This window comes from Castanea sativa, chromosome 4 (assembly GCF_040712315.1).
Source record: "Castanea sativa cultivar Marrone di Chiusa Pesio chromosome 4, ASM4071231v1".
Lineage (NCBI taxonomy): Eukaryota > Viridiplantae > Streptophyta > Magnoliopsida > Fagales > Fagaceae > Castanea > Castanea sativa.
Genome location: NC_134016.1, coordinates 10,717,759 through 10,741,719, shown reverse-complemented (window position 1 = coordinate 10,741,719; position 23,961 = coordinate 10,717,759). Strand labels below are relative to the sequence as shown.

Below are 23,961 nucleotides of genomic sequence, written 5' to 3'. Positions count from 1 at the left end.
AGTCCAATACAGTGGGTTTCGCTTTGTTTATTACCTTGATTCTGTGGGTTGTATAATGTCTTCTTGTCACATGCATTTTTGAAAGTGACAAACAAAGCTAGCTTCCACATTTGTGTAGGGTACCATAAAATTCCAAACGTAACAATTTAATCCTTTTGATGGTTGCAGTTAGCTTAATTAATAAAGTTCTTTGTCGTTAAATAAGAGACTTCGGTTTAAATCCTACTTATTACACCTAAGAGAAACCAATTGATATCGTGACTTGATAGTAAAAAACAATCATCATTAAACAAGGACCATAAATTTTTAATCCTATCATGTCTTTAAAAAAAAAAGAAAGAAAAAAAAGAAGAAGCCGTTTGGACTTATATCTCCTCCTATTATACACAAGCACGTACATGGGACCAGCAATGCGTGTGGTGTTGATTGAAGGAGAGCATGGTTGTTGATGCTGCCTAGTAGAAGCATGTGATTCATGCTTCCAGCTAAAGTGCCTCTTATTATAATTGAGCACTGACACGTCAAGCACTATGAACATTGGCTTATATGGTATTTGTATCAATGCTGACTCACACAAGTATATTTATTACCTCAATGGATTTTATATGCGTCTCAGACTCACAGCACCTACTCATTCAGTTCTTGTAATACAAAATAGGTGGTAGCTAAAAGGGTTAAGCAAAGCAGTGAGGCAAGGAATGGATTTCAACCCAAGTTGCAAGGTAAGGACTCTTCTTTTTCTTCTTCTTGTCTAGGTGCTAGTTAACTACAAGGTCCCTTCAAAGTTTCTTCTTTCTTCTTCTTCTTTGTCTAGGTGCTACATCACTAAAGTTAAAATTATTTGTGTACATTTTGACCAACCATTCCCCCCCCCCCCCTTAAATCATGTTAAAAATTAAGTAGGGAGGGGAAGAGAAGTGATCTAATTTGAAGCTTTAGCCAATGTTGTCCCTACCTTATTCAACCTTGGATTTAATTTACAGTTTGGGTGCAGATTGGAAAATTACTTTTTGTCATGATTTTATATGTGATTCTCCCCCCCCCCCCAAAAAAAAAAAACCCAACTAACTTTTTCAATCAGGTGATGTACTCTTTGATTTGCCCATCCTAAAAAACCCAACCAACTTTCTTGAAGTGTTATAATTTGGGCTCACTCATCCTTTAAATTCATAAATGTAAGCACTAAGCTCCTAAGCACTAAGCTTCTAAGCACTAACTCAAATTAACATTCTAAGCACACTCATCCTTTGATTAAGTTTTATGCGTTACATGATAATAAGTCCATCAGTGTAGTAGTTCCTACATCGTTATCCAGTATCCAATAATATAATCAAGCTTTTGTACTATGTGATCGCTATCTTCAATTACTTGACTCTTACATACAAATATTACATGAGCAAATTTCAATTATCAGTAATAAGACAAGAGTTCTGATGTGGTAGCTAAGGATCGGAAGCTATTACCAATGCAATCAAGACCAAGGAGGGGATAAAAATAGACAACAACTAAAAAACCATCTCCTATTTCGGGAAGAGAACAGCTGTACACTTGTTCATTAACTAGTCCTAGTGGAAGCTAGATAACATGTGAGGCACATACTATCTAACTTGACTTTGAATTAATAATTATCTTATGCATTGGATATATGTATCCTCTCTCTCACAGAATGTAAACTTTACAATTGTGTGGAACCAACATACAATGAAAAAGATTGCACATATATCTAATACATGAGATACTTTCTCGCTTTGTAGGGTGCCTAAGACTAGAATTATTAGGAAAAGCAATGGATTGGAACCTAAAAAATGAAAAAAATATTTTACAACTTTGCTTGACCCTCAATACAATGTGGGCCTTGAATCGGAAAGAAGTCTATAGATCTGTCCAAGTATTTGAAGCAAATTATTATCACGTATGATACAAAGGATTTTATCATTACCTAAAGATTCATATATCATAGTAACAAACAGAATTCATTTTTAAGTACTGTTTTTCCAAACTGAATTGCTTTACTTGTATGTTGGCTTCTCTTGCAAAAGGACAAGAAGAAAACCATAGACCAATCTGTGTTACTGTGCTGCAAGCTATTTATTTCTGAATCACGTAACCGTGCTGCCCTTGACGCTATTGAACAAGCCGCAAGGCTTAACCCAGAAACTGTCATCGTGAACAAATTTGAGGACCGAGCGTATAATAGGGTTCGGTACACTCTTGTATCATATGTTGTTCAAGATACCACGGGGAGTGCCATTTATAGTCCATTGCAACAAGCTGTCCTAGCCATGGTTGAAGCTGCATTTGGAGCCATTAACCTTGAGTTGCACACTGGGACTCACCCCCGGCTTGGTGTTGTAGACGACATTCTCTTCCATCCACTGGCTCAGGCATCACTGGATGAAGCAGCTTGGCTTGCAAAATCAGTGGCAGCAGACATTGCCAATCGATTCCAAGGTCAGTTGAACCCTTCTAAAGTGTCCATTTGTTGTCAAATTAAGTAGAAAACATTGGAGTAACATCCCTTTCACCTAAATATACCACAGACACCACTTTTTAATCACCAATCATAAAAGTTGTCTAGACTCAATAGCAGAAAATTGTAGTTTAACTTGAACAATAAGTCTAAAAAGACAACATTTTTCACAATTATTGACATGACGTTGCTATTAATACATAATAAAAATGGTGTCAATAGTGGAGCTAGGTGAAATGATGTTCTTTCAATCACAAAAGTTTATATCAATCATTAAGAACGGAGTTCTGCAAAATAGTCTCCTAACACTACTCTTACTTGAAATGTTTTTGCATTAGTCATTTCTATGATAACATTTTCTTTCTGTGTTGCAGTGCCAGTGTTTCTATATGCTGCAGCGCATCCAACAGGCAAGGCTCTAGACACCATTAGGCGTGAGCTTGGATACTATCGGCCTAACTCCATGGGCAACCAATGGGCAGGGTGGACCATACCTGATATGCTTTTGGAGAAGCCAGATGAAGGCCCGTCTGAGGTTTCTCCAGCAAGAGGCATCACAATGATTGGGGCACGTCCATGGGTTGCATTGTACAACGTACCCATCTTGTCCACAGATGTCTCAGCTGCTCGAAGAATTGCAAGGATGGTGAGTGCTCGAGGAGGCGGTCTTCCCACAGTGCAAACAATAGCTCTGGTTCGAGAGGATTCGACTGAGATAGCTTGCATGCTCTTGGAGCCGAATCAAATTGGTGCAGATCGAGTCCAGAACCAGGTTGAGATGCTAGCAGCTGAAGAAGGGTTGGAAGTGGAAAAGGGCTATTTTACTGAGTGTTCACCAGAGATGATTCTTGAAAATTACATGAATTTAATCTCTGCTGAAAGAGACTAATCAAAGAGTATTGAACACAGCTGGTCATATCTACAAAGTTTCAATTTGCCAAAATGTCCTAAAAAACATTGTAACGGAAACCACCCGCTTCATTAATATACTATTTGCCACCAAAAATGGTAAAAATGGAGAAAATCTGAGATAAAAGTCGGATTTTCAAAACTTAGGCGTGCACTTCATGACTTTACTGTAAAGTGGATCATGTTTTTTTCTTTGGTTAAGTTGATTACGTTTAAAACTTGAATGTTTAATGTTTGATGAAGGGGATAAAAATGGTAAATGGACGGAGACGTTGAGGACGGATCGACGCCATCAGTGACCCAGCTAAGACGGTTGGGTGTTGCTGAATATCCGTCTTGTATAAATTAATTATGGATGCCACGTGGCATGTCGTTTGATATATTTCAGGTAAGCATTTGCTTTATCCCCACGCAAACGTGTACACTTGGACTTCTTGCGACACACGTTTGGGAAGACTCCTATATGGAAAGGAACTTGAGAAGGAAGTTGTATCCTTAAAGAAAGGTAATTCTACTCAATATAAATAATAAACCGAGTTAAAGGACTAACTGTAGAAGGTACGCTTAAATATTATGAAATCAAAATTCCACCAGTTTACACCAGCCATATAATCCATGAATACACCAATGTACAGTTGGGGTTGCTTTACCCTTTTCAAGAACACAGCTTTTTCGAAAAAAAAAAAAAAAAATCTTCGAAAAACCACATGCCAAGCAGCCCCCGATCCTCCCAGCACCAGGACCTGGTTTGAACACAGTATAATTGTATAAATGCTGCACAAAGAGCATGGTCCTTCATGCAACAGATGCAGAACGGTTTCAGCCACCTAGAAGCTCTTTATCAACATTGTCTAGGAAAGGATCGTCTTTTTTGCAACTTTTAAGCAAATGGGACTTTGCTTTTAACCATTTTGTCAAGGTCCTTCGTCGATGACGAGAATGCATGCTGCCCTGGACGATTGTCCCAAGTAATATAGTGGAGCTCATGGCTACTTGCGGTGTTGTGGAATTCTGGACTGTTGCAAATAACAGTGTGAAAATAAACCCCCCCTGGAGAATTGAATTTTGTGTATTAGATAAATGATCGTTGTGGGAGGTTATCCCATCCCCATACACAGTACTCAACATATGTCTGGGTTAGCATTAGCCATGTTGAACCTGTGTACAAGAAAAGCAAAGAAGCTTTTGAAACAAATTAAATTCACAGATCATCTCATTCAAAATATTCATTCCAATTTATAAACCAGATTAATACGCCAAACTTTAATCAGAAAGCTGTTAGATTTAGTGCAACAAATATTGTATTAACTAGCTAGAGGGAAACCATAAGCATGCGAACCAACTAGTAAGGAGATTCCACATAGCATATGGAAAAGAAAGTTGTCCTATTTAAATCAATTCCCACCCACTGAGACTACACCCAAATGACATGCCTAAATCTGCTGCTATCTCATGTATGATTTATTTATTTACTAATGTGACCTCATGCAACTCCGAATCCACAAACTTTTCTATTCTGGATCTTGTTGCAAGTGAGCCTCCCACTTGAAGTTTTGTACCAGCAACTTTGATGAACTGAATTGCAGCAACTTCACTCCAATCACAGGCTTTTTAGAACTTAATTTGGATCTCCGGTTGATGTTTCAAGAGAGGTGGAAAAACTTGATGGATTGAGCTGGAATCGAGGCAAGGTTAAGATTCCAGAAACCTTGGGTCTTTTCAAGCTTCAACCTTGGCTTGTTTTGAACTTGAACTTGTCTTCAAAACACACTTGAGACACTCAAGATTTCTAAGGGTGGGTTTGGATAGGGAGGTTGCATCTACGTTTCACGAATCTGACTTTTTTTTTTTCCCTTGACACACAGAATTCAACAACAAACATGATGCACTGTTTACCACTGTGCGTGAACAGTAACCGCACAGTGGTGCACTGTTCATGTACTTTTCTTCTTTTTTTAATTAAAAATGGGACCTGCAGTACTATTCACACATTTAAAAATTATTTTGCTACCGTGTTTTCAATTTTCAGTTTTCAGCTGTATCCAAACGGACCCTAAATTGATTATACAAGATCACAGTTTGCCAACCTAGTCCTACGGACCCAATGGAACCAGATAATTAGGCCTTCGTACTAAATCTGCATCTCACCTTTTCATTAAAAATTTTGCAGTTTAAATTGGTAGATCTTGTTTTGTGTTGTAATTACTATTGAATTACTAATGAACAAAATTATTATTGATCCCTAAGCGGCTAAGTGGTTCTAAAGGCCTCATGATATCCATGAGATCTTGGGTTTGAAGCCTCTTGCCAACATCTTAGGCCCACCTCCAAAGGATTTCATGTGATGGGTTAGAGTTAGCTTAACTAACCTAGTGTGTGTGGGGGATGATAGACTGCATAGTAGTAATTTAACCCATGCGGTGGGTTGGAGTTAGCTTAACAAATCTAATGTGTGTGGGATGACGGACTGCATAGTAATAATTTAACCCATGCGGTGGGTTGGAGTTAGCTAAACTATTAAAGTTTATTGTTGCTAATAAGAGATTTAGATTCAAATTATGCCTACAAAAAAAAACAAATTTAATTAGTGTCATAATCTCATGCCAATGAGTAATCACCACGAAATGAACACCATGCTATATCTTTCTTGAACCTATCATATGTAAAAATTGAAATATATATATATGTACCCTTTGGACTAACATCTAGGTTGCACCGACACGCCAATTTTGGCAAAGTACAGATGTCCGACACCTGTCGGACATCGATACCAGTAAGACTCGCTAGACTCCGGTGTCTGAGCAATGTCTTTTTTTTTTTTTTTTTTGCTTCTTCAACACGGTGCTGACATGTTGACGTTGGCACCACCATTTCGCCTTCATGTTGCCAGTTAGCTTAGGTTTTGGCGAGCTCCTTCTCTCTCCTTCTTCTGCTTCTTTTTCGTTTTCTTTTTCTTCGCTCTCTCACCCAAATGCTTTATGTCTTCTAGTCTAGTTCATTTTAACTTTTCTAATACTTTTTTTTTTTTATTTATTTCCTCTTTGTTTTGTGTGTCTTCTGCCAACCCCACGTGAAAGTCACTTTCAAACTTTAAATTTCAAATTTTAAATAGAATCCAGTTAATGTGTGCCCTTAGCCATTCATTTTTGGAAACATTTTATAGGGAATTGAAAAGGCTGTAAAACTTTTTCAATTCCTGATAAAACTTTTTTTAAAAATGGTATATTATTGTATGTCCTTAGGGCACACATTAGTAAAATCCTTTTAACTATTGAGTACCATATGTTAGGGCCATGATGTCATTGATATGCCATTGGTCCAAAAGATAATAATTTATATTATTATTTTGACTATTACTTTTAGTATTAGTATTAGTATTTGAATTCTCAGTGGAAATATATATATATATATATATATATATATATATATATATATATATATATATAAATTAGCGATAATTCTGAAATGGTACACTAGTATTAATCGGTACCAAAATATTTCATTTTTTTAGTTAAACCGAAACAATCTTCGGTACGATATTGACTTCTTTAGAGAAATCATTACTGTGAAACCCATAGCCCAACCCTCCCTCTCCCCGCTACCCTCTGTTTTCCTTTTATGTTTTTAGTTTGATGTTAAATTTGTTGTTCTATGGTAATCTTGAAAGTTTAAACCTTGTTTTCCTTTTATGTTTTTAGTTTGAGGTTGAATGTAGTCTATTTAAACTTTTGGTTTGTACTCTAAACATTTTATATGTATTATTGTACTACTTTGGGCGTTAGTTTACTTATTTGTAGTTCTTACATAATTTAAATTCTAGACATAAATGAATTTTATGTCTAAAAATATTTTTAAAATGCCTAAATATAAAATTTAATTAACTATTTAATTGCCGTACCCACGCAGTGCAGTACCCTTATTTTTCAAAAATTACCGTATCTTTGTATCCATACTGATACCCGTGTCCATGTCGGTGCAACTTAGACTAACATTTCCTATTATACACACAGGCACGTACAAGGGACTATCATTGGTTGACAGGGTCATCTTCTAGTAATTTAGGCAGTGTGTATGGTGTTGATTGAAGGAGACCATGGTCGGTGACGCTGCTTAGTTGCACCATGTGATTCATGGTTCCAGCAAACGTGGCTCTCCTTATTATGATTGAGCACTGACACGTCAAGCGGTGAAACATGGCTTAAATGGGTGTTTATCTCAATGCTGACTCACAACCTCAATGCCTTTAATATGCACCTCACACTCACAGCACCTGCCCATTCAGTTCCTGTGATACAAGGTAGGTGGTAGCAAAAAAAAAGGATTAAGCAGATCAGTGGGGCAAGGAAATGGATTTCAACCCAAATTGTAAGGAAAGCACTCTTCCTCTTCTTCTTTTTTTGTCCATAGCCCATTCAAACTTGGATTTAATATACAGTTTGAGTGCAGATAAGAAAATTAGTTTTCTGATTATTTTTTATATGTGATTTGCCACCATTAAAATAAATAAATGTCAACCAAAATTTTCTAATGATATATTATAATTTGGGATCACTTATCCTTTTTTTTGGCTAACTAAAGATGAGTGGACAAGACTCATAAATGTCACCCCTAAGCACTACTTCAAAAGTAACATATTCTAAGCGCACTCATCCTTTGATTAAGTTTTAAGCATTACATGATAATAACTCCATAAAAGACTTCATACAGAAAGTGTTGGAGTTGAAAAACAACTCATAAAGGTCTTCTGAAGAAAGGAACTTAAGATTCAACAAAAAGTACGACAATTAATTAAATATTATGAAAACAAAATTCCACCAGATTACACCAGCCATATAATCTATGAATACATCAATGTACAGTTGGGGTTGCTTTACCCTTGTCATGAACACAGCTTTTTCGGAAAAAAAAAATCTTTGAAAAACCACATGTCAAGAAGCCCCTGCTCCTATTAGCACCAGGACCTGGTCTAAACACTGTCTCAATGTTGCACAAAGAGCATGGTCCTTATGCACCACTGTCTAGGAAAGGATCATCCTGTGAAACTTTTGAGAAAATAGGACTTTGCTTTTAACCATTTTGCCAAGGTCCTTCATGAAGCAATATAGTGGAGATCATGGCTACTGCCTACTTGCAGTGTTATGGAATTCTGGACTGTTGAAAATAACAGTGTGATAAAAACCTCCTGGAGAGTTGAATTTTGTGTATTACATAATTGATGGTTGTGGGAGGCTATCCCATCCCCAAACACAGTATTCAATAAATGGCTGGGTTAGCATTAGTCATGGGTGAAACTGTGTACAAGAAAAACAAAACAGCTTTTGAAACAAGTTACTTTCACAGATCATCTCATTCAAAATAGTAATTCTAATTTACAAACCAGAGTAATATGCCAAATTTTAATCAGCAAGCTGTCAGATTTAGTGCCTTAAATATCGTATTAACTAGCTAGAGCCTAGAGGGAAAACTATAACCATGGGAACCAACTAGTAAGGAGATCTCCTCATAGCAATTGGAAAAGGCAGTCGTCCTATTTTTACCAATTCCCAACCACTGAGACTAAAACCAAATGACTAGCAATTAATAGCACTTTAAACAACAATTTGTAGCAAATCAGTTGAGGATTTCACTCAAAAGGCTAAATTACATGGAATAGCCATTAGCCAAGCAGTGAAAAAGCACATATATGGGATAACTGCGTTGAGGCATGTACTCCTAGCAATCAACACTACCAGTAGCATTGCTGTCTCTCTGCCCAACACACACACACTGTGTAAGAGAAAGAGAGAGTGCTTGAAGCCTGAACTCATTAATATATATGTATATATAAAAGGTGGGTGATTACATTCTACCTACTCTTTCCCCAAGGAAAAGTAAATGAAAAAACAAAATTATCAACTACATTGTGATTATCATTTTTCACTTCTGTCAGCAACATTTTAAGTTTATGAGAAATTTGTTGAAAAGAAAAATCTTATTCACTCACTTTTTTTTTTTTTTTTTACAAGATAGAATTTCTCCTAACCTAAGTGTATATGTGTATAAAGCTCATTCCTGGAGACTTGAACCCCAGCCTTTGCCCTCTACACCTTACAAGCACTTATACTTGTAGAGTGACTATCGCACCAAAAATGTGCAGTAGCCTTATTCACTCACTTAATGATACACATCTGTGCTCTTTATATACAAAAACAGAGCCTCATTAGCTTTAGTAACTAACTTAACTGATAAACAAACTCCCTAACAGATTCTCACGTGCTCTCTCACGTGCAAACTAAAGCTATATACAATAAGAACTAAACTACTTACTGTTTATGCTCTATACAATGAATTTAACAGAACTACAAGTCGTTTATCCATTTTGTTCTAATTCTAACTTCTGCTCTGAATCACTTTGCTGCTACTTTGATCTTTTTTGACAGTTTGCCAATGTATCCATGCAACTATAAATATTAAGATTTTTTATTTGCAAACAGTGAAGCGAAATCTGTAAAAGGTGGGACCATTCTCTATCCATGCTACTATAAAATGCATAAACAAAATTCATTCAAAAACAAAAAGGCAAAAAAAGCATTTTCAGATAAGAATTTTATATCATATATCGTACTTACCTGTAAACATCTTAAATGAAATGGGAAGCAATTTACATTGAGTGGTCCAAGCAATGTACGGATTTTCTGATAGATCCTGTCCTGGATCTGATGATTGATTTGCATTGTGGCTCCTACAACATAGTTAAGTATTGCATGCCCGGTTATAAGGGTGTGACTTCTGTCTATGTCCTGTGACACTAGACTGTTGCGATCATGACACGTGTTATGATCGTAGTGGGTCCAGTGTATTGGAGGCACTGGACAGAAGCTGCGCCCCATTATAAATATGATTAAACAAAAAATAAAGAATCTTCTTAGGTAGTTGCACATTGTTCATGCTATTTATTGACTATGTTCACCCAGTAAACATGGAGTAAATATGTAAATTAAAAAAGCAAATGATATTTTACTTCCACAAAATAGAGTTTTATATAGATAACACAAAAGATAATAAGAAAAGCATTTTTTTTTACTAAAAGTAAAACAATCAAGAAAGCAACATTAGGTAAATATGGCATAACCTTCAAAGAATTAGCATGCATTCAACCTAATTGACAATTCCAATCTTTCAGGGCAGTGCCTCAAGATATAAATGTAGTATATATTGGCATCTTGGTTAATACACTGCCTCTAAGGTTCTCATCATCCTATGACTATCACCCTTAGTCCCAAAAATCAGATATAAGAATCTACGTGCTTTCATTTTGGATACCCCATTACTGTTCACCAACAGTTTTTCAAATCCAATTTAACAAAATGCCCAATTAAGATTCATTTAACAAACAAGATAATGTTGAATGACAATTGCTCTCCACCATAGGGAGAGTTAAATAGCCCAAAAGATGCTGTCTAAAGCAGCACAATTGATATGATCACACTCTTTAAGAAATGGAAGAAACCACCTCCTATCAGTATACTCTTCTTTGGCTAAAGACCCGGAATTAGCTGAGAATCCCAGAAAAAAGTTGAGAAACAAAGTAAAACCCACCAATCTTCTGAATGGAAGAAGAGATCCAAAGAGAAGCAAGGAAGCTACGTAGCAGCAGAACCAAAGACACATTCATAATGAGTATACTAGCCTTGTCACATGCCCTTCACGTGTGCGACGAGGCTTTCTTATTTTTTTAGTGGTCATAGCAAAAAAAAAATTATGTTTTTTTATTATATATATATAATTTTATTTTGAGAATCTAATTCATAAGTAGATAAATAAATTTGAAAATCAATAGGAGAGTGACCCTATTTTTTAAGCAATGTTTTAGTGGAAGTTAGGGTTGTATTTTTACTGAATTGTCACTTAGTTTTCTCTCTACTTAAATATAGGGATGCAGGGGTATTTTAGAACAAAAAAAAAACTGATCCAAACAAGAAAAGCTCATTAAATAGTAGTATAGATAAATAACATTTTAAAGCTTGAGGCTTCAATGTTTCTCAGAATAAAACATGGGTTTTATGTAAAAGTGCATACATTTGACAATGGCACAAATGAAGTGACTAAACTCCCAAATTCTGAAATCAAGAACTAAATGTGAAGAAGGTTTAATTTGTTATCCCCAGCTGTGACTGAGTGTCCAAAACTGCTAAACTGCTCAAATGTATTAAATATGAATAAACTTGAAGGCACAAATAAGGCCAAAACTCTAAAGAACTAACAGTCAAATGTGTGTGTATACATATCCTATTGACATGAAATTTAGCATACTTGGAGTCCAATAGTGAAATTTTCAAAACATTAATTCCATTAAAACTTTAAGTAATGTTATATTTTCTTAAGTTATAACAAATATAGATTCCAATTAACTCAATTGGTAAATTCTTTTATTGTCGAATAAGTGTAACTTAATCCAACTAAAAAACTAAAAAAGATACAAATAACTTGGAGTGTAAGTTTCAGGTAGCTCACTATGGAGAGAAGCTAAATTAGCCTTCTTTATTTACCCTCACATGTTATGTTCAAGCTCAGTTCAGCCATATTATTATTACTCTAGAAGTAGAAGGTGATACTTTCAATGCACTCTCTCCACTTTCTAACCTAGTTGAAGTTCTTGGTGTAGGGAAATTGTGTCAAATTCCAATTGTGACTTCAAAAGTCAATTAGGTTTCCTAGTTGAAAAAGGAAAAATTAATTTGGGTTTCCCTATTGTAGAAGGAAAGACTATTCTTTGGTGTGGAAGGAAGTCTATATCTTGCTAAAAAGGTAATGTATTCCTAGTCTAAGAGGGAATAAATTTCTTGTTAGAGAGGTAATGTATTCCTAGTCCAAGAGGAAATAGCAAAAGAGTCTTATAAATAGACAATACTACAAAGAATTTAATGGCTTTGGCCCAAAAGTCCTCCCTTTGGGGAAAGGGAAAATAGAGTATGAAACCAAGAGAGAGAAAATAGATTTTGGCTTGGGAGGAACACAAGAGGAAGGAGATAATAAGGTACTGCCACCTTTGAGAAGACACAAAGTTAAACCCCATATGTGGCTTGTCTTGATTATTTCCGTGGCCAGCTAGTATTCCTAGTTCAAGTGGATTCGACTAGGGATTTGCGGCTAGGGTTATTTAAATAAGGTTTATATGTGATTTTGAGGGTGCCGCATAAGAAAAAGAAAGAGATTGCCATATAGTGAAGAAAAAAGAAAAAAGGTGCTCCACAAGAAGAAAAAAAAAGGAGCAGCCATAAGGGAGCCGCTTAGAGAAAGAAGATAGCCAAAAGAGAGAGCTGAGCGTGGAGAAAAAAATAGAAAGGAGAGTGCAAAGTGTTGTCGCCTTTGAGAGAGATAATTTGTGTGTGCGAGAGCAAAGAAAAACAAGAGAGATTTTTTCTTTAATCATGAGAATGCACAAGAATTATTATAACTAGCCATGAACCCACGTGTTGCGCATGATAATTATTTTTATGGTGGTTTTATTATTTTTTTTTATAATTTTAACTAATTTAATAATGAGTAATGTATTTCATAATCATATTTTTATTTATTATAAGAACAATCATAAATGTAATATAGGAACAATCAAAAATCATAAATATAAATTTTGTCATACCAAAATGAATATAATAAATTTTTCTCAGAAATTCAAAAGGCAAATTAACGAAAATATTCATTTTTTAATAAAATTTATTTATAACATTTTGTAAATCATTAAAAAGAATATAAATTTAGAAATTATTCTTTTAGTTTTAAACAAACTTTCTCAAACCTTATTTTTTCTACCTACAATCCAAAACACCAAAAAACATAATAAAAAAAATTAATAAAACCTAACAATGATTAATTGGACCAATTAGGATAAAAATTTGTTGTTGATAATCAATTAAAGTTATTTTCTTTGCAAAAATTGTAATTTTTTTCACCCAAAACATATTATCAAATAAAAAATTATTAGCAGAATTTAAGAATTAAATTTCTATACATGAATTTGTTATAAAATAATAATTATAATTAAAATAAAATTGCAAAAGCTAAAATTTGTTACCTATCCAATTATTTTTGTTTGGCTAACCTTTACTTTTCTCCAAATAAATAGCATTATAAAGTACTTCTAAAATAACTATTAAGAGTACTTTGTCCAGCACAATGGATTTAAAAATAAAATAAAAAAATTAGTAAAGTCTCATAACTTAACATCTAAATTGAGCGCTATAAAAAATCATGTTGTGTAGTAGAATAAATACCAAATTATCCAAATCATGCTATGTAATAAAATAATATTATATTTTTATATTCTATATTTAATTCTTTAGAACGCAATAGGATAACATTTAACAATAAAAAAGAACAAAAAAAAAACAACAACAACAATTTAAAAAACAAAACTAAATCGCATTAACCCAAAGTAGAGTTTTGAAGAATATAATAAAATTATCAACCTAAAGCAAAAATGCAAGAAAATTTAAAAAAATCCACCAAAAAATTGTGTGTGTGTGTGTGTGTGAGAGAGAGAGAGAGAGAGAGAAAACCTTTTTTGTGAGGATAAACTATGCATAGAATGAAAGAAATAGTAACAAATTTATAGTAAGAGGGTGTGAATAAGAAGAGTAAAAAATAAAGGAAGATGAAGGGAAAGAGAAAGAATGATATTAATGTAGAGGGTAGTGGGGAGATGAAGAGAGAAAAAGGTTGGAGAACTGTAAATATTAAAAAAAAATTAATGTTAAAAACAATTATAAGAAAATTGAAAAGAAAATAAATAATGACGTGCACCTTGATGTGTCTCAATTGAAGCGTAGCAACAATAAATGTTACGTTTCAACTTTTAGATATATATAGATTGATTTGATATTAGTGAAATTGATTCGAAATTTTTCCTATAATTTTTCCCTTCAAAGAGAAAGGGTTTTCCACGTAAATTTTGTGTGATTGTTGTTTTGAATTGCTAATATTGTTGATAATATTATTTGGGACCTAACAAGTGGTATTAGAGCTAAGGTTAGAGTAGAAGCAATGGTCGGAGAAGAAAGCAAGGCTTTAGGAATTGAAAAGTTTGATGGAACAAACTTTGGATATTGGAGAATGCAAATTGAAGATTATCTCTATAGGAAGAAGTTGCATCTGCCCTCTTTTAGGGAAGAAATCTGATACTATGAAGGATGAAGAATGGAATCTTCTTGATAGACAGGTATTGGAGTTATTCCATTAACTCTATGAACATCTGTTGCGCACAATGCTGTGAAAGAAAAGACCAACAATGGTATTAGAGCTTGGTTGATTTAGTGGATGACCCTTTGTGTGAATTAAGATGGAAGAGAAGGGATTGCTTTGATTAAGGTGGAGCTATTCCAAGAGGAAAAAAAGACTACTTGATTAACATAGGAGCTATCCCAAGAGGAAAGAAGATAGTTGAGGACAATTGATGGAATTTGAGTCAAGGTGGAGATTGTTTGGAAATTGCCTCAAATTCCAATTGTAACTTGAAAGTCCATTAGGTTTCCTAGTTGAAGAATGAGAAATTAATTTGGGTTTTCTTGTTGTAGAAGGAAAGGCTATTCCTAGGCGTGGAACGAAATTCATTCCTTGTTAAAGAGGTAATGTATTTCTAGTTCAAAAGGGAATAGATTCCTTGTTAAGAAGGTAATGTATTCCTAGTCTAAGAGGGAATAGAAAAAAAAATCTTATAAACAGACAGTGCTACAAAGAATTTGATGGCTTTGGCCCAAGAGTCCTCCTTATGGGGAGAGGAAAAACAGAGTGTGAAACCAAGAGAGAGAAAATAGATTTTTTCTTGAGAGGAATGCAAGAGGAAGGAGAGAGTAAGGTAATGCCACCTTCGAGAAGACACAAAGTTAAACCCCACATGTGGCTTGTCTTGATTATTTTCATGGCCAGCTAGTATTCCTAGTTCTAAGTGGATTTATTATTTGTGTGTTACTAGGGGCTGCAGCTAGGGTTACTTAAATAAGGTTCATATGTGGTTTTGAGATTGCGGCATAAGAAAAAGAAAGAGATTGTTGTATAGTGAAGAAAATAGAAAAAATGTGCCGTACAAGAAGAAAAAAAAAAGAGCAGCAAAGAAATAGCCGCTTAGAGAAAGAAGACAACCAAAAGAAAGAACTGTGTGTGGAGAAGAAAATAGAAAGGAGAATGCAAAGTGTTGTCGCCTTTGAGAGAGATAATATGTGTGTGTGAGAGTAAAGAAATACCAGATAGATTTTTTCTTTAGTCGTAAGACATACATAAGAATTATTGTAATTAATTTGATAATAGTGAAATTGATTCAAAGTTTGTCCTGTGGTTTTTCCCTTCAAAGAGAAAGAGTTTTCCACCTAAATTTTGTGATCTTATGTGTGATTGTTATTTTAAATTGCTAATATTGTTGATAATATTATTTGGGACCCAACACTCGACAACTTTCGAGCTTAATTCTAGTAGAACTCTAAGGCTTGTAGAGATGTTTTTCGAATGTTTTTCATATAAAAAAAATTATGATTTAGAAGTTTTTCAGGGCTTTTGAGCTTGAATTAGACAAGTTTTGAAAGTTCTTGGAGGCTTTGAAACTTGTTCCAGCAACTTTTTTGTAGAAGGGTCCATAAATATTATGCGAGCTATCTGCATCTCACCTTTTGCAGTTTAAATTGGTAAGCCTAGTTTTGTATTGTAATTACTACTGAAGTATTAAAGTTTTTTACTTCTACACCTCATTTGGCTAGCTTGTATGAGACTATTAGCTACATTTGGCTACCTTGTATGAGACTATTTAGTACACCAAAACACTCTCATCAACCAAAAAAAAAAAAAAACAACCCACGTTCTTATTGAAAAAAAAGTTCTATATAAAAAAAAAAAAAACACCCCCACTCCACCAAAACACTCCCCACGTTCATAACAATTAAAAAAAAAAAAAAAAACTCCCCTGGTTGAAATAACAATCTCTACCCACTACCAAAAAAAAAAATAGAAGAAGTTATCATTATTTTTTTTAATAAAATCAAAATATAATTCATTAAATATTCGTTTTTTATTTGGTAACTTTGGTTAATGAATGCATTTATCAAATATTCGTTTAAAAAAAAATGGAATTTCATTTTATGTTGTAGGTACTGTGATCTAAAGACACGGCTGTCTTATGCTATAAAAGATGCATTCAACCAACAAATTTTCAGGTTTGTATTTTTATTCCTTCTTCGTTGTCTTTTAATTTTCAGCATCCATGTCATATATATATATTTTTTATTTCATATTTCCCTCCCTTACCTTTCATCTCCCCATTACTTCTCCAACCTTTTTTCTTCCCTCACCTTCTCATCTCCTCACTACCCTCTACATTAATATCATTCTTCATTTTTCCCTTCATCTTCCTCTATTTTTGTCTCTTCTTATTCACACCCTCTTACTATAAATTTGTCACTATCTTTTTCATTCTATGCATATTTTTCCCTTACAAAAAAAAAAAGGTTCTCTCTCTGTCTCTCTCTCACACACACACACACACACAATTTTTGGGTGGATTTTTATTTTTTATTTTTCTTGCATCTTCGCTTTAGGTTAATAATTTTTTATATTCTTTAATCTACTTTAGGTTAATGTAATTCAGTTTTGTTTTTTTAATTGTTCTATTTTTTTTCTCTCTTTAATTGTTAAATGTTATCCTATTGCATTATAAATGATTAGATATAGCATATAAAAATATAATATTATTCTACTACATAGCATGATTTGGATAATTTAATTTGGTAGTTATTGTAATTTGATAGCATGATTTTTATAGTGCTCAATTTAGATGTTAAACTATCAGATTTTAATATTTTTTTATTTTTTAATCATTTGTGGTGGACAAAGTACTCTTAATAATTGTATTGGAAGTACTCTATAATGCCGTTTATTTAGAGTAAAGCAAAGGTTGGCTCAACAAAAATTATTGGATGAGAAAAAAATTTTATCTTTCGCAATTTTGCTTTAATTATTATTATTATTATTATTATTATTATTATTATTATTATTATTATATAACAATGCATATATAGAAATTTAATTCTTAGATTTTACTAATAATTGTTTATTTGATAATTTGTTTTGGATGAACGAAATTACAATTTCTGCAAAGAAAATAACCTTAGTAGATTATAAACAACAAATTGTTTTCCTAATTGGTTCAATTAATCACAGTTAGGTTTTATTAATTTTTTTAGTTACTTTTTCAGTGTTTTGGATTGTAGACAGAAAAAATAAGTTTGAGAAAGTTTGTTTAAAACTAAAAGAATAATTTCCAAATTTTATATTCTTTTTAATGATTCAAAAAATGTTATAAATAACTTTTATTAAAAAATAAATATTGTCGTTAACTTGCCTTTTGAATTTTTGAGAAAAATTATATTTTTTTCATTTTAGTACAACAAAAATTATTAAATTTATAATTTATGATTCTTCCTATATTACATTTATGATTATTCTTATAATAAATAAAAATATAATTACAAAATAAATTACTTCTTATTAAATTAATTTAAATTATATAAAAAAATTTGATAAAACTACCATAAAAATAATTATTATGCGCAACGCGCAGATTCGCGGCTAGTATCTAATAATTATCAACTTGGCCATAGTATTGTGCAGGTAAACATCGTAGCTCCATTTGTATAATCACCATGCTGTGCACGAGAATTACTTAAATACATATGCACAAGGATATCTGACATAAACGTGTTCTTGTCTGATAATACCATATGATATGTTAATATATTCCTTATGTTTCTGCAAAAGGTGAATTAATTATCAAAAAATTAATTTGAATATAAGTGAATATATAGGACCATAGTTTTTTTTTTTTTTTTTTTTTGGGTAGAAACAAAGACATTATTTATTTAATAAACACTGTTCATAGTTTTGCTTTCTACCTTTTCACATGCGTACCTAAAGGAACCTGGAAGGAATCCAATACAATGGGTTTCATTTTAATTATTTATAACCTTGATTCTGTGGCTTGTAGAATATCTTTTTTCCATGAATAGAAATGGGAGAAACTGCTTTCAAGTTGGCATCTTTAGGGTTTTGACAACAAGGATGCAAATGTTTTCTTCAAAGTGCATATATGACAAAAAAAAGCATGCTTCCACATGTATGTAGAGTATAATAAAGCTCCAAACCTCATAATTTAACACTTTTTGGTGGGTATGGTAACATTTATTGTCATCCATTAGGTTCAAATTTCACTTACAATAAAAAAAAAATTTGATCGGTGCCATGATCTGAATCATTATGGAGTGCACGATATAAGTTTTTAATTCTATTGCATTAAAAAAAAAAAAGATCACTTTGGACTTATATTTCCTATTATACACATAATCACATACAATGGACCATCATTGATTGACAGTGTCATCTCCTAGTAAACGGATATCAATTTTCTGCAATGCTTGTAGTGTTAGAATTTGATTGAAGTAAACCATGGTCGGTGATGATGCTTAGTAGCACCATATGATTCATGGCTCTAGCAAACGTGTCTCTCCTTATTATAATTGAGCACTGACAAGTCAAGCAGTGGGAAGTGGGGACATTGGCTTATATGGGTCTTTGTATCAATGCTGACTCGCAACCTCAATGCCTTTTATATGCATCTCAGTCTCAAAGCACTTACCCATTCAGTTTTTGTGATACAAAGTAGGTGGTAGCCAAAAAAGTATAAGCAGAGCAGTGGTGCAAGAAATGGATGTCAACCCAAGTTGCAAGGCAAGGACTCTTCCTCTCTTTTTTTCTTCTTCTTTGTCTAGGTGCTATATCACTACAAGGGTCCTTCAAAGTTAAAATATATATATATATATATATATATATATATATATATATATATATATATATATATATATATTTGTGTACATTTTCACTCAACCTTGGTTATTTTCCTTTAAATCATGGTAAAAATGAAATAGGGGAGGGAAGAGAAGTGATCTAATTTGGAGCTTTGGCCAATTTTATCCATACTCTATTCAACCTTGGGTTTAATGTGTAGTTAGTTTGAATGCAACTAGGAACATTAGTTTTCTGATCTTTATATATATATATATATATATATATATATATATATGTATGCATGTATGTATGTATGTCTACTTGGTTAGCTTATTTTTTGCCAAATTATTTTACTATTCAGCTTATTTTTTGCTACTATTCATGGGTCCTATAGTCCTACTACATTTTTTTATGTATGTCTACTTGGCTAGCTTATTTTTGCCAAATTATTTTACTATTCAGCTTATTTTTTGCAACTATTCATAGGTCCTATAGTCCTACTACATTTTTTTATACTATTTATAGATCCTATTATACTATTTCAACTAATATTTAGTTTTATCTACAGTATTTTTAACAAAAAATTTTCAATTTCAATGAAATAAGGGGATCCAAACAAACCTGTAATTTGACCCAAAAAAAAAAAAAGAATCTCAATCAACTTTTTCTATTGATATATTATAATTTAGGTTCACTTATCCATTTTTGGATAACTAAAGATGAGTCGACAGAACTCATAAATGTCACCCCTAGCACTACCTCAAAGAAACATATTCTAAGAACACTCATCCATTAAGTTTTATGCATTGCATGATAATAAATCCATCAATGCAGTAGTTCCTACCTCGTTATCTAGTGTCTATTTAAATTATCAAGCTTTATTCTATGCCTATCTTCATTATTTTACTCTTACAATATATACAATATTATGTGTTAGTTTGGATAGCTTATTTTTTGTTAGCTTATTTTACTATTCAGTTTATTTTTGTTACTATTCATGGGCACTACTATACTTTATGTACTATTCATAGATCTCATTATACTATTTTAGCTAATTTTTACCTTTATTTACAGTATTTTCAACAAAAAGATTTCAATTTCAGTAAAATAAGCGGATCTAAAAAAGAACCTATATGGGAAAATTTTAATTCTTAGTAATAAGACAAATATCCGAGGTGGTAGCTGAGGATTTGAAGCAATTACGAAAGGCAAGCAAAAAAAAATAAACAAACAAACAAACAAACAAAGCAACAACTAGCAAACCCTCTCTAACGTGAAGAAAAAAGCCCTACACTTGTTCATTGACTGCTGGTAGTGGAAGCTAGATGTGAACATGTGACACACGTACAGTCTATCTAGATAGATGAACTAGGCTTTGGAGAGTGCCTAAAGACCATACATATTTTCTAATCAATGATGAGGAAAAAAAAAGTATTGGGACTAATAATGAAAAGTAGATAAGATATTTTATTAATTTTTCCTGGGTCTGGACTCTTGAAAGAGGGCTTTAAATATGTAGAATGCCGACTAACTCTGGCTCAATTAGCTCCTCCTCTCCATATAAGTATTAGGTGGTGGGTGTGGTTATGGGTTTAAGACCTACTAGGTGCATGCATAACTTACCGGTTAAAAAAATCAATTCCAAATATATATGTGCTTAGTGTCATATATTTTGTTTATAGTCAAATTTAAATCTAGATAAAGGAAGAATACAATAGATTGACGATCAGACTAGAATTTAGTCATTCCACTGTTAAGAATTAACATAGTATAACCACATATGGTCTAAAGGGCAATGAAATAACCCCTCGTTTTTTGTTTGAAGGCAAATAACCCTCATTTTATCTTAAGTAAAAATTCACATATCATAGTAACAAAAGAGGCTGAATTGCTTTACAATGTTGGCTTCTCTTGCAAAAGGATAAGAAGAAAACCATAGACCAATCTGTGCTACTGTGCTGCAAGCTCTTTATCTCTGAATCACGTAACCATGCTGCCCTTGATGCTATTGAACAAGCTGCAAGGCTTAACTCAGAAACTGTCATCGTGAACAAATTTGAGGACCGAGCATATAATAGGGTTCGGTACACACTTGTATCATATGTTGTGCAAGATATCACAGGGAGTGCCATTTATAGTCCTTTGCAACAAGCTGTCCTAGCTATGGTTGAGGCTGCATTTGGAGCCATTAACCTTGAGTTGCACTCCGGGACTCACCCCCGGCTTGGTGTTGTGGACGACATTCTTTTCCATCCATTGGCTCGAGCATCACTGGATGAAGCAGCTTGGCTTGCAAAGGCAGTGGCAGCAGACATTGCAAATCGATTCCAGGGTCAGTTGAACCCTTCTAAAGCATCCTCCAGTTGTTGCTAAGTTAAGTAGGAAATTTTTTTTCACAATTATTGACATGGCCTATTGTGATTGAAGTAACATTACGTTTTCCTAGATATACCATGGATAACAGAGTATGTCAAGAGTCATGAACAAATTTGTGTCCTTAGACTTATGACAGAAAAATGCAGTTTTACTTGAAGAGTAGGTCTAAAGACAACTTGTTTCACAGTAATTAACATAACATGTTATTAATGCATAATAAAAATGGTGTTAGTAGTGGAGTGGAGACAAGTAAAAGTGACGTTCTTTCAATCACAATAAGCTATATCAACAGCTGTGAAAAGTGTTCTAAAAAATAGTCCCTAAAACTATTCTTACTTGAAATGTATTCGCACCAGTAATTTCGATGACAACAATTTCTTTATCTGTCGCAGTGCCAGTGTTTTTGTATGCTGCAGCACATCCAACAGGCAAGGCTCTAGACACCATTAGGCGTGAGCTTGGATATTATCGGCCTAACTCTATGGGCAACCAATGGGCAGGATGGACCATGTCTGATATGCTTTTGGAGAAGCCCGATGAAGGTCCGTCCGAGGTGTCTCGAGCAAGAGGCATCACAATGATTGGAGCACGTCCATGGGTTGCATTGTACAACATACCCATCTTGTCCACAGATTTTTCAGTGGCTCGAAGAATCGCAAGGATGGTGAGTGCTCGAGGTGGTGGGCTGCCCACGGTGCAGACATTAGGCTTGGTTCATGGAGAGGATTCAACTGAGATTGCCTGCATGCTCTTGGAGCCAAATCAAATTGGCGCAGATAGGGTCCAGAACCAGGTTGAGATGCTAGCAACTGAAGAAGGGGTGGAAGTGGAGAAGGGCTATTTTACTGATTTTTCACCAGAGATGATTATTGAAAAATACATGAATTTAACTTCTGCTCAAAGAGACTAGTCAAATACTATTAACAACTGGCCAAATCTACTAAGTTTCAATTTGCCAGAATGTCCTAACAAACATTGTAAGGGAAACCACCACCTTAATCATTATACTCTTTCACCAGCAACAAGGTAAAAAATGGAGGAGAAAATCCAATATAATAGTTGGATTTTTTGAAACTTAGAGCCATGCACTTCATGACTTTGCTGTAAAGTAAATGATCATGTTCATTTCTTTGGTAAGTTTTTTTTTTTTTTTTTTTAAGGACATTTCTTCGGTAAGTTGATCGCGTTTATAACTTGAATGTATAATAAAATATTAAGAGAACAAAGTTCCACCAGTTTACATCGGTCATATGATCTATGAATATACCAATGTACGGTTGGAATTATACAACTCTTACCCTTGTTATTACAATGCTTTTTCAATGAAAATATTATTAAAAAAAAAAAAAGCACGTCAGGAAGCTCCTGATCCTTTTAGCACCAGGACCTAGTATAAACACTGTATAAATGTTGCACAAAGAGCATGGTCCTTCATGCAACAAGTGCAGAACAGCTTCTGCCACCTAGAAGCTCTTTATCAACCTTGTCTAGGAAAGGATCATCGTTTACAACTTTTGAGCATATGGGACTTTGCTTATGACCATTTTGTCAAGGTCCACCAACGACAAGATTGGATGCTGCTCGGGAGGATTGCCGCAAACAATACAGTAGAGTTCATGGCTACTGCCTACTTGCAGTGCTGTAAAATTCTGGAATGTTGCAAATAACAGTGAGAAAAAAACCTCCTGGGGGAGTTGTATTTTTTGTATTACATAAGTGATGGTTGTGGGAGGCTATCCCATCTCCATACACAGTAAATAAATGGCTGGGTTAGCATTACAGCTTTTGAAACAAGTTACTTTCACAGACCATCTCATTCAAAATCTTCATTCTAATTTACAAATCAGAGTAATAAGCCAAATTTTAATCAGCAAGCTGTCAGATTTAGTGCCACAAATATTGTATTAACTAGCTAGAGCCTAGAGGGAAAACTATAACCATGGGAACCAACTTGTATGGAGTTCACCTCATAGCAAATGGAAAAGGAAGTTGTCCTATTTTAACCAATTAGAGACTACAACCAAATGACTGGCAATTAATATCACTTTAAAGTTTAAATTACAAATCAGTTGAGAAGTTCACTCAAAGGCTAAAGTACATGGAATAGCCAAACAGTGAAAAAGCACATATATGGGATAACTGCCATCAGGCATGAACACCTTGCAGTCAACACTGCCAGTAGCATTGCTGTCTATCTGTGCACAACACACACTGTGTAAGAGAAAGAGATACTGCTTGAAGCCTGAACTCTTCAACATATATTTTCAGTTCTGTCAGCAGTACATCAAGTTTGCCAATGTATCCATGCTACTATAAATATTTAAGATTTTTTTTATTTGCAAACAGTGAAGCGAAAACAGTAAAAGGTAGGACCATTTCTATCAGTCACTTAAGCATAAAATACA

At 33.8% G+C, this 23,961-nt stretch overlaps 1 protein-coding gene across 3 annotated transcripts; it reads left to right on the top strand.

Moving 5' to 3' along the window:
• Positions 1-553: 553 nt before the first annotated feature.
• LOC142630264 (formiminotransferase cyclodeaminase-like protein) lies at positions 554-22,638 on the top strand. Of its 3 annotated transcripts, none has more exons than XM_075804245.1 (3): positions 554-722; positions 2,040-2,451; positions 21,949-22,593. In XM_075804245.1, the coding sequence occupies exons 1-3, from the start codon at positions 699-701 to the stop codon at positions 22,464-22,466; spliced, it is 954 nt and encodes a 317-aa protein (XP_075660360.1). In that variant the 5' UTR covers positions 554-698; the 3' UTR covers positions 22,467-22,593. The 3 variants fall into 3 exon arrangements, with proteins under 3 accessions (XP_075660360.1, XP_075660362.1, XP_075660361.1); XM_075804247.1 differs by lacking the exon at positions 21,949-22,593 and adding an exon at positions 2,845-3,529 and having other exon boundaries at positions 580-722; XM_075804246.1 differs by lacking the exons at positions 554-722; positions 2,040-2,451 and adding exons at positions 19,041-19,123; positions 21,101-21,512 and having other exon boundaries at positions 21,949-22,638.
• Positions 22,639-23,961: the final 1,323 nt, after the last annotated feature.

What these genes read in the sequence shown, in the direction of transcription:
- LOC142630264 (XM_075804246.1), top strand. Translation starts at nt 19,100, where the DNA reads ATGGATGTCAACCCAAGTTGCAAG. An exon ending in ATGTCAACCCAAGTTGCAAG is followed by an intron (nt 19,124 to 21,100) that starts GCAAGGACTCTT and finishes CTCTTGCAAAAG; the next exon opens with GATAAGAAGAAAACCATAGA. An exon ending in CATTGCAAATCGATTCCAGG is followed by an intron (nt 21,513 to 21,948) that starts GTCAGTTGAACC and finishes TATCTGTCGCAG; the next exon opens with TGCCAGTGTTTTTGTATGCT.